The 19,029-nt window shown below is 45.2% G+C and overlaps 1 protein-coding gene across 1 annotated transcript in view; it reads right to left on the reverse strand.

The window, feature by feature from the left end:
* The window catches only part of LOC139534667 (actin-binding LIM protein 2-like), a 93,313-nt gene that overhangs the window by 62,992 nt on the left and 11,292 nt on the right, over window positions 1-19,029 (reverse strand). Inside the window, exon 2 of the mRNA XM_071333985.1 lies at window positions 12,742-12,897. Coding sequence (XP_071190086.1) covers window positions 12,742-12,897 — 156 coding nt within the window. The remainder of the gene's footprint in view (window positions 1-12,741; window positions 12,898-19,029) is intronic.

The raw sequence follows: 19,029 nt of genomic DNA on the forward strand, positions 1-19,029 counted from the left end.
TAGACTCAAGAACCATACCGGGTTTATACACACTACACAGACAATAATAATACAATAATAGTAATAATAAAATAAGAATAAGAATAAGAACATAATAAGCCATTGAGCAGAGGCTTTTCTCCAGCTAATTGTTCCATTTCCTGCTGAGAGAAGACCTAAGAACCCTCTCTCTCTCTCTATTGTATCATGTCTATGGGCTGACTGATTGACGATGATTCTCTGTTGCTTTAAGGTCATTCAAAAGGGAGATCAAATCAAATCAAATGATATTTGTCACATGCACCGAATACAACTGGTGTAGACTTACGAGTCCTTCCCGACGAAAATAGGAACACAAGAGGAATAAAATACAATACACAAGAATGGAGCTAAACTCAGCAAAAAAAGAAACGTCACTTTTTCAGGACCCTGTCTTTCAAAGATGATTCGTAAAAATCCAAATGACTTCACAGATCTTCATTGTAAAGGGTTTAAACACGGTTTCCCATGCTTGTTCAATGAACCATAAACAATTAATGAACATGCACCTGTGGAACGGTTGTTAAGACACTAACAGCTTATAGACGGTAGGCAATTAAGGTCACAGTTATGAAAACTTAGGACACTAAAGAGGCCTTTCTACAGACTCTGAAAAACACCAAAAGAAAGATGCCCAGGGTCCCTGCTCATCTGCGTGAACGTGCCTTAGGCAGACTGCAAGGAGGCATGAGGACTGCAGATCTGGCCAGGGCAATAAATTGCAATGTCCGTACTGTGAGACGCCTAAGACAGCGCTACAGGGAGACAGGAGGGACAGCTGATTGTCTTCACAGTGGCAGACCACGTGTAACAACACTTGCACAGGATCGGTACATCCGAACATCACACCTGCAGGACAGGTACAGGATGGCAACAACAACTGCCCAAGTTACACCAGGAACGCACAATCCCTCCATCAGTGCTCAGACTGTCCGCAATAGGCTGAGAGAGGCTGGACTGAGGGCTTGTAGGCCTGTTGTAAGGCAGATCCTCACCAGACATCACCGGCAACAACGTCGCCTATGGGTATAAACCCACCGTCGCAGGACCAGACTGTACTGGCAAAAAGTGCTCTTCACTGACGAGTCACGTTTTTGTCTCACCAGGGGTGATGGTCGGATTCACGTTTATCGTCGAAGGAATGAGCGTTACACCGAGGCCTGTACTCTGGAGCGGGATCGATTTGGAGGTGGAGGGTCCGTCATGGTCTGGGGCGGTGTGTCACAGCATCATCGGACTGAGATTGTTGTCATTGCAGGCAATCTCAACGCTGTGCGTTACAGGGAAGACATCCTCCTCCCTCATGTGGTACCCTTCCTTCAGGCTCATCCTGACATGACCCTCCAGCATGACAACGCCACCAGCCATACTGCTCGTTCTGTGTGTGATTTCCTGCAAGACAGGAATGTCAGTGTTCTGCCATGGCCAGGGAAGAGCCCGGATCTCAATCCAATTGAGCACGTCTGGTACCTGTTGGATCAGAGGGTGAGGGCTAGGGCCATTCCCCCCAGAAATGTACGGGAACTTGCAGGTGCCTTTGTGGAAGAGTGGGGTAACATCTCACAGCTGGAACAGGCAAATCTGGTGCAGTCCATGAGGAAGAGATGTACTGCAGTACTTAATGCAGCTGGTGGCCACACCAGATACTAACTGTTACTTTTGATTTTGACCCCCCCTCTTTGTTCAGGGACACATTATTCAATTTCTGTTAGTCACATGTCTGTGGAACTTGTTCAGTTTATGTCTCAGTTGTTGAATCTTATGTTCATACAAATATTTGCACTTGTTAAGTTTGCTGAAAATAAACGCAGTTGACAGTGAGAGGACATTTCCTTTTTTTGCTGAGATTTATATACAGGGAGTACCAGTACCAGATCAATGTGGAGCTATATACAGGGAGTACCAGTACCAGATCAATGTGCAGATGTAAGAGGTATTTGAGGTAGATATGTACATGAAGGCAGGGTGTGTGTGTGTATGTATGTGTGTTTGTGTTGTGTCGGTATGCATGCGTGTGTGTATGTACAGTGGGGAGAACAAGTATTTGATACACTGCCGATTTTGCAGGTTTTCCTACTTACAAAGCATGTAGAGGTCTGTCATTTTTATCATTTGCCCTTGCTGTCTCTGCCAGGCCGGTTCCCCTCTCTCCACTGGGATTCTCTGCCTCTAACCCTGTTACAGGGGCTGAGTCACTGGCTTGCTGGTGCTCTTTCATGCCGTCCCTAGGAGGGGTGCGTCACTTGAGTGGGTTGAGTTACTGACGTGATCTTCCTGTCTGCATTTTATTGCATGAAATTTGCATTTTATTGCATGACATAAGTATTTGATCACCTACCAACCAGTAAGAATTCCGGCTCTCACAGACCTGTTAGTTTTTCTTTAAGAAGCCCTCCTGTTCTCCACTCATTACCTGTATTAACTGCACCTGTTTGAACTCGTTACCTGTATAAAAGACACCTGTCCACACACTCAATCAAACAGACTCCAACCTCTCCACAATGGCCAAGACCAGAGAGCTGTGTAAGGACATCAGGGATAAATTGTAGACCTGTACAAGGCTGGGATGGGCTACAGGACAATAGCCAAGCAGCTTGGTGAGAAGGCAACAACTGTTGGCACAATTATTAGAAAATGGAAGAAGTTCAAGATGACGGTCAATCACCCTCGGTCTGGGGCTCCATGCAAGATCTCACCTCGTGGGGCATCAATGATCATGAGGAATGTGAGGGATCAGCCCAGAACTACACGGCAGGACCTGGTCAATGACCTGAAGAGAGCTGGGACCACAGTCTCAAAGAAAACCATTAGTAACACACTACGCCGTCATGGATTAAAATCCTGCAGTGCACGCAAGGTCCCCCTGCTCAAGCCAGCGCATGTCCAGGCCCGTCTGAAGTTTGCCAATGACCATCTGGATGATCCAGAGGAGGAATGGGAGAAGGTCATGTGGTCTGATGAGACAAAAATAGAGCTTTTTGCTCTAAACTCCACTCGCCGTGTTTGGAGGAATAGAAGGATGAGTACAACCCCAAGAACACCATCCCAACCGTGAAGCATGGAGGTGGAAACATCATTCTTTGGGGATGCTTTTCTGCAAAGGGGACAGGACGACTGCACCGTATTGAGGGGAGGATGGACGGGGCCATGTATCGCGAGATCTTGACCAACAACCTCCTTCCCTCAGTAAGAGCATTGAAGATGGGTCGTGGCTGGGTCTTCCAGCATGACAACGACCCGAAACACACAGCCAGGGCAACTAAGGAGTGGCTCCGTAAGAAGCATCTCAAGGTCCTGGAGTGGCCTAGCCAGTCTCCAGACCTGAACCCAATAGAAAATCTTTGGAGGGAGCCGAAAGTCCGTATTGCCCAGCGACAGCCCCGAAACCTGAAGGATCTGGAGAAGGTCTGTATGGAGGAGTGGGCCAAAATCCCTGCTGCAGTGTGTGCAAACCTGGTCAAGAACTACAGGAAACGTATGATCTCTGTAATTGCAAACTAAGGTTTCTGTACCAAATATTCAGTTCTGCTTTTCTGATGTATCAAATACTTATGTCATGCAATAAAATGCAAATTAATTACTTAAAAATCATACAATGTGATTTTCTGGATTTTTGTTTTAGATTCCTTCTCTCACAGTTGAAGTGTACCTATGATAAAAATTACAGACCTCTACATGCTTTGTAAGTAGGAAAACCTGCAAAATTGTCAGTGTATCAAATACTTGTTCTCCCCACTGTATGTGTGTGTGTGCATATGTGTATGTGAATGTGTGTGTGAGTGTCAATGTACTGGGTGAGTGTGTATATGGTGTGTATATATAGTCTAGTGCGTAGGGTCAGTGCTAGATAGAGTCACTGCAGATAGTTTGGGTAACATTCATTTACTATTTAGCAGTGAACGTGGAATAACACAGGACTGACAGGATGAAACACTTTGACATGTTCTTCAACCTCCAACTAGTTTAATCCTATACTTGTCCATATCAGGGCCTGTAATCACAAAGATGATCTAGAATCAGGTCCCCCCCCTGTCCATATCATCTGATTCATTATGATCTAAAAGTCAAACTGATCCTAGATCAGGACTGCTACTCTGAGATGTTTTGTGAATATGTCTGAGTCCTCTACAACTATTAATACACACAGACACACACACCTGAATAACACACACACACACACACACACACACACACACACACACACACACACACACACCTGAATAACACACACACACACACCTGAGCACCACGTCAATTAAAGACTCAGACGGGGTGTGTGCATACAATCCCATGGTTGGAGAGTCCTATTACGAGCACGCCTGCGTCTGTACACCCAAATGAACCTTTCAGACAGATGAACAGCACCAGACCACAGGATGCTGCGTGACATATTGACATTCAATTAGCATGTCATTTAGATGTCCTTTGGGACTAATCTAATTCCCTATTCTGATCCTGCAGTGGAGAATTATAATGGGCGCAGCAGCCAGCCCAGACCTCTGGTTAAGCCTATTCAGTCTTCCAGACGCCAAGTGACCCTATATACAAATAAAATCAAAATGTATTTGTCACACGCGCCGAATACGACAGGTGTAGACCTTACAGTGAAACGCTTACTTACAAGCTCTAAACCAACAATGCAGTTTTAAGAAAAAGACCTAAAAATAGAATTAAAGACCAGCAATATACAGGGCTATCTACACCAGTACAGAGTCATATACGCTGCTGCTATGAAATATATATGTGCTGTGTGCAAAGTGTAGGCCGCTATGCGCGTGTGACCTTGTCGGCAGGCCCCTGTAAAACGCCCTGTGTATTTTACAGTATGTGTGTCTGGGTAGTCTTAAGATTGATCATACAGTACATGTAGGTCATTGACAGAATAGAATGCCAGCTGGCATTGATTTGGACGCCTAAAGGAGTGGGGTGGAGAGTATACGGTTGATAATTGGGTCCACGGTCGATCATTTTCATATGAGAAACAGATCATAATTGCTAGCAGACTTCTAATAAGACAATGTAGGCAAGCTGGCCATTACACAAGTCTACATCTAAATATCCAATGTTTTCTATTACATTCTCTCCATTCACAGACCCTGACACAGGACAGGAGAGAACCTGGAGCGTGTCTACAACATGGGGGATTAGGGTTCCTAATTTGTCCTGACCAGGGAAAAGCAGATAGCTATATCCTGTCCTACCCAACAGCCATATCTAGTGTACTATCCCTATCCTAGCTATATCCTGTCCTACCCAACAGCCATATCTACTGTACTATCCCTATCCTAGATATATCCTGTCCTACCCAACAGCCATATCTACTGTACTATCCCTATCCTATCTATATCCTGTCCCTACCCAACAGCCATATCTACTGTACTATCCCTATCCTAGCTATATCCTGTCCTACCCAACAGCCATATCTACTGTACTATCCCTATCCTAGCTATATCCTGTCCTACCCAACAGCCATATCTACTGTACTATCCTAGCTATATCCTGTCCTACCCAACAGCCATATCTACTGTACTATCCTAGCTATATCCTGTCCTACCCAACAGCCATATCTACTGTACTATCCCTATCCTAGCTATATCCTGTCCTACCCAACAGCCATATCTACTGTACTATCCTAGCTATATCCTGTCCTACCCAACAGCCATATCTACTGTACTATCCTAGCTATATCCTGGCCCTACCCAACAGCCATATCTAGTGTACTATCCCTATCCTAGCTATATCCTGTCCTACCCAACAGCCATATCTACTGTACTATCCCTATCCTAGCTATATCCTGTCCTACCCAACAGCCATATCTACTGTACTATCCTTAGCTATATCCTGGCCCTACCCAACAGCCATATCTACTGTACTATCCCTAGCTATGACTAAATTCCATTCCAATCTAACTCTGGTCCACATGGACCCGTATGGAACATACACTAGACCCCTAGACCATGGAGCTGCTCCTGGGCTACAGGGGTGGGCGTTGGTGGTATGTGTGTGCGTGGGGTGAGGTCACTATCCCATCCCTGAGTGACGAAAAAAAGCCCCCGAGCTACGAAGGTTCTGGTCCAAGAACGAGAGAACAGAGAGAGGCCAAGAGACAACACCCCGTTGAGAACATCTAAAACAGCTGCTATTGTCCCCCCCCCCCACCCCACCCCCCTCAAGGCCCCCAGACTGTCAAATAGACCCCGGCACATGGTTATTAGTGAATATTTACTGTCCAACCCCAACACTTCTATGAAGGAACCTATTTTGATAGGTTAATAATGACACTGATAGCTGATATCGCTAACAGTTGTTCCCCTTTATCTTGCAGCATATACTCTATGCATCTTTCCATCTGTGTGTATGAAGTTTCTATGCCTGTTAGCTTGTATAGTGAGATTGGGTGTGTCCACAGTTTTGCTGGCAGTAGTCAATTCTCTCTTGTGTGAAAATGCTTTTGTGATGTTATCATCCTCCATGAGTGCAAAAACAGGCCAGGGGTAAACATCTGCTCAATGTTCTTCCAGAAAACTTTCATTTTGAACATACTGTGCTTAATTCACTAACTAACTAATTCATCTGGTGTCAGAAATTCAGACATAAGTGGACACTATGGAGGTCAAACATCAACAAAAACACTTCCATAGCATGTTGCTAATTAGCAACACTTGATAGCATTCCGAGCATAATCGTTAATTAGTTAGCGGAAAGCAGCATGATTAAATAGCATAGGGCTATATCTGAGGCTCTGTTTTATGTTAGCGCTGATGCTATCAGACGACGAGAGCCACTGAGGGGGTTACATTAAATGAATACCCCTGTGCAGCATTGCGCTAATTACAACTAGCTAGCGAAACGCTTATGGTTTCCCCTTCAGAACTGGCACCGTTAGCCGTCTGGCTAACACCCATACTCGCTCTAATTGGTGATAAGAAGAGGTTGTACTTGATATGGTTGATTCTCTTCCAGATCACGAGGAAGGTCTGATGGTTTTATGATACAGCCAACCCTGTCGCTGTCGGCCTAAGACTGGCGCCTGAGGTAGGAAGTTGTTTCTGACTACTGACTGACACAATTTCAGATATCGTTTTATCCATCTAATGGATTGGAGGTAGGGTCATCTACTGTATTCCTAGATCTGGACTTCGGAGTAACTTTTACCTCAAGGTCTGTAGTCCAGTCACTCCACATCTGGAAGTGTTTGGTCAAAATGGGCCCCCATCATCCCTTATGATACATGACGAATTCTGGCAGTATAAATCGGACAACTAGATGGAAATTGAATTTCTGGATTGCATTCCTGCTGTGGAATTCTGGGAAGGGCAAAATAAGAGTTCCTGTTAAGGGGGGTGGGTGAGGTAGGTTCCGTCCCTGTATACCCTATAGAGACTCTAGGGGGTTGGGTTAGGTGTTAGAGTGTGGAAAGACCCCCTCGGTGCCTCTCCCTGTCAGTGTTGAGTCTAAGGGGTATTAATAGCCTCGTATAAATGCCTGACATTTTGTTCAAACTAGCCTCACACTTCCTAATTAACCCACCTCCTCACACTTCCTAATTAACCCCCCTCCTCACACTTCCTAATTAACCCACCTCCTCACACTTCCTAATTAACCCACCTCCCCACACTTCCTAATTAACCCACCTCCTCACACTTCCTAATTAACCCACCTCCCCACACTTCCTAATTAACCCACCTCCTCACACTTCCTAATTAACCCACCTCCTCACACTTCCTAATTAACCCACCTCCCCACACTTCCTAATTAACCCACCTCCCCACACTTCCTAATTAACCCCCCTCCTCACACTTCCTAATTAACCCACCTCCTCACACTTCCTAATTAACCCACCTCCCCACACTTCCTAATTAACCCACCTCCTCACACTTCCTAATTAACCCACCTCCCCACACTTCCTAATTAACCCACCTCCCCACACTTCCTAATTAACCCACCTCCTCACACTTCCTAATTAACCCACCTCCTCACACTTCCTAATTAACCCACCTCCTCACACTTCCTAATTAACCCACCTCCCCACACTTCCTAATTAACCCACCTCCTCACACTTCCTAATTAACCCACCTCCTCACACTTCCTAATTAACCCACCTCCTCACACTTCCTAATTAACCCACCTCCTCACACTTCCTAATTAACCCACCTCCTCACACTTCCTAATTAACCCACCTCCTCACACTTCCTAATTAACCCAACTCCTCACCCTTCCTAATTAACCCACCTCCTCACACTCCTCAGACCTGGGGGAACATGACATGTGTTTCCTATTGGAAACCACATTGGCAAATACATAAAACATGAATACATACTGTATTTCAGGCATAAACCAAAATTAAAAGTAGCGGAGTATTAAACACTGTATTCAAATCCCAAAGAAAAGTATGTCAAATCTGCTGGTGCAAGTGTCAGAATCGTTAGTGAGTGCATAATCATCACACTTAGCATAATGCCCCTTGGGACAGACTTAATGGTTCCCTATGAATCACAAAACCACTCAGAAAGGGATAAACACTTCAACATGGAGAGGATCATCTCTTCAGACAGTGTCACTCACATCCCACTGGGCAAAAACTGGTTGTTGAATCAACATTATTTCCAAGTCATTTCAACCAAAAAAAGTCAATATGATGACGTTGAATCAACGTGGGAAACTGATTGGATTTGAAAAAAGTCATCAACGTAAGGGAATTTAGTATTGTTTTCCACATTGAATTCACATTAGTTGACAACTCAACCAAATGTTAATGCAAACGAGATGTTGAACTGACATCTGGTGCCCTGTTCCCTCCTCCCTCGTTCCTAGAGGAGAGGATGAATGCCCTGTTCCCTCCTCCCTCGTTCCTAGAGGAGAGGATGAATGCCCTGTTCCCTCCTCCCTCGTTCCTAGAGGAGAGGATGAATGCCCTGTTCCCTCCTCCCTCGTTCCTAGAGGAGAGGATGAATGCCCTGTTCCCTCCTCCCTCGTTCCTAGAGGAGAGGATGAATGCCCTGTTCCCTCCTCCCTCGTTCCTAGAGGAGAGGATGAATGCCCTGTTCCCTCCTCCCTAGTTCCTAGAGGAGAGGATGAATGCCGTGGTTCCCTCCTCCCTCGTTCCTAGAGGAGAGGATGAATGCCCTGTTCCCTCCTCCCTCGTTCCTAGAGGAGAGGATGAATGCCGTGGTTCCCTCCTCCCTAGTTCCTAGAGGAGAGGATGAATGCCGTGGTTCCCTCCTCCCTCGTTCCTAGAGGAGAGGATGAATGCCCTGTTCCCTTCTCCCTCGTTCCTAGAGGAGAGGATGAATGCCCTGTTCCCTCCTCCCTCGTTCCTAGAGGAGAGGATGAATGCCGTGGTTCCCTCCTCCCTCGTTCCTAGAGGAGAGGATGAATGCCCTGTTCCCTCCCCCCTCGTTCCTAGAGGAGAGGATGAACGCCCTGTTCCCTCCTCCCTCATTCCTAGAGGAGAGGATGAATGCCGTGGTTCCCTCCTCCCTAGTTCCTAGAGGAGAGGATGAATGCCGTGGTTCCCTCCTCCCTCGTTCCTAGAGGAGAGGATGAATGCCGTGGTTCCCTCCTCCCTCGTTCCTAGAGGAGAGGATGAATGCCCTGTTCCCTCCTCCCTCGTTCCTAGAGGAGAGGATGAATGCCCTGTTCCCTCCTCCCTCGTTCCTAGAGGAGAGGATGAATGCCCTGTTCCCTCCTCCCTCGTTCCTAGAGGAGAGGATGAATGCCCTGTTCCCTCCTCCCTCGTTCCTAGAGGAGAGGATGAATGCCCTGTTCACCCCTCCCTCGTTTCTAGAGGAGAGGATGAATGCTGTGGTTCCCTCCTCCCTCATTCCTAGAGGAAAGGATGAATGCCTGTTCTCTCCTCCCTCGTTCCTAGAGGAGAGGATGAATGCCCGGGCGGTGTCCGGTGGCGTTACACACTGATGTAAGAATAAACGCGATAAAATGCAGGAAGCGTCCAACATTTTCCCGACCCTTCTCGTTTCCTAGCAACACTGCCTGTGTTCATAACAACATACAAGCCCCTAGTGAAAGACCGTGGCCTTACAGAGTGCAATGGAGGTGACAGATAGAGGAGGAGAACAGCAGGAGGGAGGGGATGGGCTGAAAATGAGATAACAGCAACCGGCTCTTCAGCCACTCACTCACACACGCACGCACACACGCACGCACGCACGCACGCACGCACGCACGCACACACGCACACACGCACACACACACACACACACACACACACACTAAAGAGACAAAACAGGAAGCCCAGACCCTGCTGGTCTATGATTGCTTTGACCTGCCCTATCTGCCCTGTTTCCTATGGTAGTGCTCTGGTGAAGGAGATATGGTAGCAAGATGACCTGACCTGTACAGCATGTTACACATCTGTGTGTCACACATGTGTGTGTGTGTGTGTGTGTGTGTGTGTGTGTGTGTGTGTGTGTGTGTGTGTGTGTGTGTGTGTGTGTGTGTGTGTGTGTGTGTGTGTGTGTGTGTGTGTGTGTGTGTGTGTGTGTGTGTGTGTGTGTGTGTGTGTGTGTGTGTGTGTGTGTGTGTGTGTGTGTGTGTGTGTTAGAGGTCGACCGATTAATACTGAATGAACACTTATTTTAACTTAATATAATACATCAATAAAATCAATTTAGCCTCAAATAAATAATGAAACATGTTCAATTTGGTATAAATAATGCAAAAACAAAGTGTTGGAGAAGAAAGTAAAAGTGCAATATGTGCCATGTAAGAAAGCTAACATTTAAGTTCCTTGCTCAGAACATGAGAACATATGAAAGCTGGTGGTTCCTTTTAACATGAGTCTTCAATATTCCCAGGTAAGAGGTTTTAGGTTGTAGTTATTATAGGAATTATAGGACTATTTCTCTCTCTACCATTTGTATTTCATATACCTTTGACTATTGGATGTTCTTATAGGCACTTTAGTATTGCCAGTGTAACAGTATAGTTTCCGTCCCTCTCCTCGCTCCTACCTGGGCTTGAACCAGGAACACATCGGCAACAGCCACCCTCGAAGCAGCGTTACCCATGCAGAGCAAGGGGAACAACTACTCCAAGTCTCAGAGCGAGTGACGTTTGAAACGCTATTAGCGCGCACCCCGCTAACTAGCTAGCCATTTCACATCGGTTACACCAGCCTAATCTCGGGAGTTAATAGGCTTGAAGTCATAATGCTGGCAAACGCACGAAAGTGCTGTTTGAATGAATGCTTACGAGCCTGCTGGTGCCCACCACCGCTCAGTCAGACTGCTCTATCAAATCATAGACTTAATTATAACATAATAACACACAGAAATACGAGCCGTAGGTCATTAATATGGTCGAATCCGGAAACTATCATCTCGAAAACAAAACGTTTATTCTTTCAGTGAAATACGGAACCGTTCCGAATTTTATCTAACGGGTGGCATCCATAAGTCTAAATATTGCTGTTACATTGCACTACCTTCAATGTTATGTCATAATTACGTAAAATTCTGGCAAATTAGTTCGCAACAAGCCAGGCGGCCCAAACTGTTGCATATACCCTGACTCTGCGTGCAATGAACGCAAGAGAAGTGACACAATTTCACCTGGTTAATATTGCCTGCTAACCTGGATTTCTTTTAGCTAAATATGCAGGTTTAAAAATATATACTTCTGTGTAATGATTTTAAGAAAGACATTGATGTTTATGGTTAGGTACAGTCGTTCAACGATTGTGCTTTTTTCGCAAATGCGTTTTTGTTAAATCATCCCCCGTTTGGCGAAGTTGGCTGCCTTTGTTAGGAAGAAATAGTCTTCACACAGTTCGCAACGAGCCAGGCGGCCCAAACTGCTGCATATACCCTGACTCTGTTGCAAGAGAAGTGACACATTTTCCCTAGTTAAAATAAATGAATGTTAGCAGGCAATATTAACTAAATATGCAGGTTTAAAAATATATACTTGTCTATTGATTTTAAGAAAGGCATTGATGTTTATGGTTAGGTACATGTTGGAGCAACGACAGTCCTTTTTCGCGAATGCGCACTGCATCGATTATATGCAACGCAGGACACGCTAGATAAACTAGTAATATCATCAACCATGTGTAGTTAACTAGTGATTATGATTGATTGATTGATTGTTTTATATAAGATAAGTTTAATGCTAGCTAGCAACTTACCTTGGCTTCTTACTGCATTCGCGTAACAGGCAGGCTCCTCGTGGAGTGCAATGTAAAGCAGGTGGTTAGAGCGTTGGACTAGTTAACTGTAAGGTTGCAAGATTGAATCCCCGAGCTGACAAGGTAAAAATCTGTCGTTCTGCCCCTGAACAAGGCAGTTAACCCACCTTTTCCTAGGCCGTCATTGAAAATAAGAATGTGTTCTTAACTGACTTGCCTAGTTAAATAAAGGTGTAAAAAAAAAACACAGATTTCCGATTGTTATGAAAACTTGAAATCGGCCCTAATTAATCGGCCATTCCGATTAATCGGTCGACCTCTAGTGTGTGTGTGTGTGTGTGTGTGTGTGTGTGTGTGTGTGTGTGTGTGTGTGTGTGTGTGTGTGTGTGTGTGTGTGTGTGTGTGTGTGTGTGTGTGTGTGTGTGTGTGTGTGTGTGTGTGTGTCCATTGCCATAGAGTAAATCCAGTAGCTAGTGGAACTGCTCATAGTAACTATTCAGCAGCCTTTGTGTCCCTGTATCTGGTGAGATGTATTGACTAGACAATAAGAGGTCAGGGGTCAAGGTTGAACGTACCTTTGCAGACGAAGCACTTGATGTGGAAGTGTTTATTCTGCACACGCAGCACCTCTCCCTTGCAGGCCTTGCCACAGTTCTGACAGGGGACAGAGCTGCTGCCGCCACCCTGCTTCCCCTGCTCCAGAGGGCTGCTGACAGCCTGCTGGTGAAATACTGAAACACACACAGAGACACAGAGAGGTTAGATGGCTGTGTTCTGTGCATAGAAATGCACACACACACATGCATTTGGAGAGTCACGTGTAGAAACACACACACACGCTCAGTCATAAACTAAAAACATTCATGACTCATAAAAAAACAAATGCACATCTGCATACTCATACATATGCACCCGTACGCACACACACACACACACACACACACACACACACACACACACACACACACACACACACACACACACACACACACACACACACACACACACACACACACACACACACACACACACACTTGCACACGCACACACTCGCACGCACACAAACTGATTACAAAAACATGTTGGAATCTTCAAACAGCTCGAAGGCCTGCACATGGTATGCACTGTTCTAAATATGCCCAGTATGTGGGAAAGATATGACCAGATAATCAGTACATCAAGTGTCAGAGAGAGAGAGAGAGAGAGAGAGAGAGAGAGAGAGAGAGAGAGTTGCTGAAGCTGAGGATGAAGCTTCTCTTCAGCCTACTTCAGCTTGTGATATCATGCAGATCAACACAAATGATCACAATCAGATTTATAATGGAAAATGTATCGTGTAAAAACTACAACTCATCAATTAGTAATCCTGTCTTCCAGTGACAAACACAGACACCAATCGGTGTACTTGTTTCAGCAGCTCTCCCTTCTCCATTTATTATGACGCAAAACACTCGTATACTTATCCATGCACGTCGTCATCACCCCTTTAATACTGACAACTAATCAGACAAATAGTGCCGCTTTGTTTCCCTCCGTCTCTCTCTCTCCTTGCCAAACACGTCTGTGTTCGTCGAACCGGTTCTGTTTTGGACACCATGGTTACCATAATTGGAGTTGAAAAGAAGGAGAGTTTGTCAAAATGGATTCAAAGACAAACAAAACAATGGCATTCAGCTAGGCAGAGCAAATGCACTAGTGTTTACCCAAGAACCAGTTTCAGCTTCAGTGTCCATCCATCCATCCATTCATTCATTCACCCATTCACTTAAGAGTTTATCCTCTCCGTTCTTCGTCTGCTAACACTCCCGTTGAGAACTTGAGAAATGTCCATGTTTAGCATCTACTTAGGCCCAAATTAGATGGAGCATTAGTCCCAAATGGCACCCTAATCCCTATGTCGTGCACTACTTTTGACCAGGTCCCATAGGGCTCTGGTCCAAAGTAGTGCGTAGTGCATGACATAGGGATTAGGGTGCCATTGGGACGCAGCCAAAGGCATGTTAGGCACTGTACAACCTGTAGTGCTCTGTCTGTGGGCTGTAGGTAGCCAACTCTGGACATGGTAAATGACTACTGAAGACAGTAAAATACACCTTCAACATCGTTTATTAACCCTTGGAGGTCTCGGGACTCTCGGTCGTATCTGGAAGATCCAGACTTGGAGGTAGAGCAATGAATTCTGATTCTGGGAATGTTTAAAGGGCATCTGGTGAGGTAAAAAACATTTTTTCCCCCAGTTTTATAGAGTAAGCGGAAGAGCGGTTAAAAAACAGGGAGAGGTGAGTGTGTGAGGTAGTCTAAGACAAACAAGTGCTCGTGAATTTACAAAGAAACAGAGAGATTTTCCCCTCCCACAAGGTTTCTCATATTTCATGTTCCAAATTCATTGTCTTTGAATAAGGTTATGGCCTAGCAGAGTGACCCTAAAATCTGCTTTAAATTCAAATCCAGATTTCCAGATCAATTGCATTTTTATGGAGGTATCCATCTCTTACATGAAAGTACAACAGGAGGCATAAAATATTATCCAAATATCGAAGATATTCATCTCTATGACGATATTCCAACAATCTGACAGATATTAGAAGCCTGCTGCTTGTCAATGGGAAGCAGAAGTCTTTCTTAGTATAGTTTAAGCTACCAGTGTTCAGCATGTGAGTATGCTGCTTCCAATAAAGCCAAGAATTTGGGGGAAGTGAAGTCATGTGTCCTCATAAAATGGTCTGGGGCACTTCAAAAGGGCCTGAGTTGATTGTAACCATGTGGCACAGCCATGGTCCAGCCGAGACTATTCTATTGGAGGAAATGGGGGTCTGTCTCTGTCCCTCTCTCTCACACTCACTCACTCAGCCGGACCAGCATGCACTGCTCCTGGCACGCACCTGTTGAGGGGATCCTGTGTCGTTCACTTCCTGTCAGGACAATAAATAAGGCTTGGGGTGATGGAGGGGTCCAAGATGATTTGTTAACCAGATGTTCCTATAGGGGGCAGGATCTCTTGTAAGGGGTACAGTGGTACAGTAGCAGGTTAGGCCTAAAGCAGATACACTCTGAAGAGAACTCAACCACTGAAGGAGTGCTCTTGACACACAAGGAATACAATGTGCTATGAAGAGCTTCCACTCTGTGTGTCCATCCCATAACTCTCTCTCTCTCTTTCTCTCCCTCTCTCCTTTTTTTCTACCTCTCTTTCTCCGGAGCCCAGCGAATAGATGTTCAGGCAGTGTAGGCCTGGGCCACAGAAGACCTGCTCATCAATCACCTTGCTCTCACTCTGCTCCCCCGCTGACCGACACAAACCCACAGTGCCGCTCTCCCACTGCCAGAGAACAATCTGAGCTATGAACCACTACAGACCATGGGGCCCTGCCATCTAGGTCCCCCACACACACACACACACACACACACACACAGGAATTTTTCCTTAGGTTAGTCGACAGCTACAGTATGTGAGCAGTCAGTGTGGTCCAGTTGGGCGGCCATCTTGGATTCCTCTTCCAGGACCCATGCTCCCCCGCCTAAAAATAGCCTGTTCCCTTAACCCACAGGGATTCCATGGTGCTCTGAAACATTCCAGGCAGGGTCCATCTGCGTGGCTGGCGGGGTGGGAGATTAGAATGCTCGGGTTACCACCACCTCAGGGGTGTTTTTCTGGTAGACAACACGTTCGACTTTGGGATGTTGGCTATCGCAACCTCAAAGAGGATTTAGATCCTCTACATTTAGGAATGATTTATTCTAACATATCGACATCAGGGAGCCAGCCGGAGCCAGAAAAGTCCAGAGAAGCTGGCATGTGCAGCAGCAAGGATAGAGACAAGTGGCAGAATGTCAAAATGGCAGAGAGAGAGAGAGAGAGAGAGAGAGAGAGAGAGAGAGAGAGAGAGAGAGAAAGAGAGAGAGACATTTTAAAAATGGCAGAGAGAGAGTTGCTGAAACTGAGGATGAAGAGCTTCTCTTCAGCTTGTGATATCATGCAGATCAACACAAATGATCACAATCAGATTTATTTATTTTTATATTTTACCCATTTTTTCTCCCCAATTTTGTGGTATCCAATTGGTAGTTACAGTCTTGTCTCATCGCTGCAACTCCCATTTGGACTCGGGATTTGGACGAGAGCTGTGCGTCCTCCGAAACACAACCCAACCAAGCCACACTGCTTCTTGACACATTGCCCGCTTAACCCGGGAAGCCAGCCTCACTAATGTGTCGGAGGAAACTCTGTACACCTGGCGACCGTGTCAGCGTGCATTGCGCCCGGCCCACCACAAGAGTCACTAATGCGCGATGGGACAAGGACATCCCTGCCGGCCAAATCCTCCCCTAACCCGGATGACACTGGGCCAATTGTGCGCCGCCCCATGGGTCTCCCGGTCGCGCCCGGCTGCGACAGAGCCTGGACTCGAACCCAGAAACTCTATTGGCACAGCTAGCACTGCGATGCAGTGCCTTAGACCACTGCACCACTCGGGAGGCCTTCACAATCAGATTTATAATGGAAAATGTATAACGTAAAAACTACAACTCAGGTTATGTGAGGTGACTCTGTCTTACAACCTCCCCATTGGTGCATTCCAGAAAGGTTGTCACAAGAGCAATGCAGGCTCACAGATACACCTGTGCTGTCATGCCTGGCATGATCTGACATGCATTTGACCTATGACCTATAACCTCAAGGTCAAATACTACAGAGAGCTTTGGTCTCTGACCTTGCGTGGAAATTAACCCTAGAACTAATTCCTTTTAAAGGTAGGTCATACTGAATCACCATAGACAAAGCAAGAGTGAGAGACAATGTGAAAGAGATTGCCAAGAGGATAGGGTCTCTCGGAAAGAGTCTCATACAAATTCTTCTAAATCCAATATTTCTTAATATTATTTGTGTTTCAGACCTTTTGATTCCCACCCTGCACATGGAAGATAAACTCTGACATGAATGTGAAGTCATGTGTTGCTGCAACATCAAATTACAATTTGTAAGGACGTCAATGTTGATGCCCTGAAGTCATTGACTTATAAGTGCCATTCCATCTCACTGTCTCTCTCACCATGTCAAGTTCTCCCATGTCACCCCGCTCCTCCGCACACTCCACTGGCTTCCAGTCGAAGCTCGTATCCACTACAAGACCATGGTGCTTCAGAGGAACTGACCTCCCTACCTTCAGGACATGCTCAAACCCTACACCCCAACCCGAGTACTCCGTTCTGCCACCTCTGGTCTCTTGGTCCTCCCACCCCTATGGGAGGCAAACTGCCGCTCAGCCCTGTCCAAGCTCTTCTCTGTCCTGGCACCCCAATGGTGGAACCAGCTTTCACCTGAATCTAGGACAGCAGAGTCCCTGCCCATCTTCCGAAAACATCTAAAACCCTATCTCTTTAAAGAGTATCTTAAATAATCCCACAGCAACCCCACCCTCGAGAACAACTATTATGAATATTTTGTGGTAATAAAGTTAATTTACAAAAATCTCTATTTAACAAACTATCTGATTAGCTAACATTAGCCAACTAGCTATACATTTAGCTTGCTATACGACATTTTAAATTTGTATGAATTATAATTGATGTTGTTTCATGTTTTAGGGACTCCTGAGCAAACCAGCCTGTCATCTTGTGAAACCCAGTGGGTGTAAACTGAATGTACAATTTAGTGAGCTTGCCTCGCTGTTCATTAAGACATATTTCAAAGTCAATCACTTGTAATTTTTCTTCATTGTAGTCCTGTTAATGTTAACGTTAGTGATTGAAGATATTTGCCAATGCAGGTAACGTAGCTTGAAGAAGAACAGGAGAGCCTCACTCTAGGAGCCCAGATGCAATAATGTAATAACCTAATAACCAAGGTTTGGACAGACAAGCTGTCTTCATCAAGGTAACATAGTCTAATAACCAAGCTGTCTTCATCAAGGTAACATAGTCTAATAACCAAGCTGTCTTCATCAGGGTAACATAGTCTAATAACCAAGCTGTCTTCATCAAGGTAACATAGTCTAATAACCAAGCTGTCTTCATCAAGGTAACATAGTCTAATAACCAAGCTGTCTTCATCAGGGTAACATAGTCTAATAACCAAGCTGTCTTCATCAAGGTAACATAGTCTAATAACCAAGCTGTCTTCATCAGGGTAACATAGTCTAATAACCAAGCTGTCTTCATCAGGGTAACATAGTCTAATAACCAAGCTGTCTTCATCAGGGTAACATAGTCTAATAACCAAGCTGTCTTCATCGGGGTAACATAGTCTAATAACCAAGCTGTCTTCATCAGGGTAACATAGTCTAATAACCAAGCTGTCTTCATCAGGGTAACATAGTCTAATAACCAAGCTGTCTTCATCAGGGTAACATAGTCTAATAACCAAGCTGTCTTCATCAGGGTAACATAGTCTAATAACAAGCTGTCTTCATCAGGGTAACATAGTCTAATAACCAAGCTGTCTTCATCAGGGTAACATAGTCTAATAACCAAGCTGTCTTCGTCAGGGTAACATAGTCTAATAACCAAGCTGTCTTCATCAGGGTAACATAGTCTAATAACCAAGCTGTCTTCATCAAGGTAACATAGTCTAATAACAAGCTGTCTTCATCAGGGTAACATAGTCTAATAACCAAGCTGTCTTCATCAGGGTAACATAGTCTAATAACCAAGCTGTCTTCATCAGGGTAACATAGTCTAATAACCAAGCTGTCTTCATCAGGGTAACATAGTCTAATAACCAAGCTGTCTTCATCAGGGTAACATAGTCTAATAACAAGCTGTCTTCATCAGGGTAACATAGTCTAATAACCAAGCTGTCTTCATCAGGGTAACATAGTCTAATAACCAAGCTGTCTTCATCAGGGTAACATAGTCTAATAACC

This window comes from Salvelinus alpinus, chromosome 11 (genome assembly GCF_045679555.1).
Source record: "Salvelinus alpinus chromosome 11, SLU_Salpinus.1, whole genome shotgun sequence".
Taxonomy (NCBI): Eukaryota; Metazoa; Chordata; class Actinopteri; order Salmoniformes; family Salmonidae; genus Salvelinus; species Salvelinus alpinus.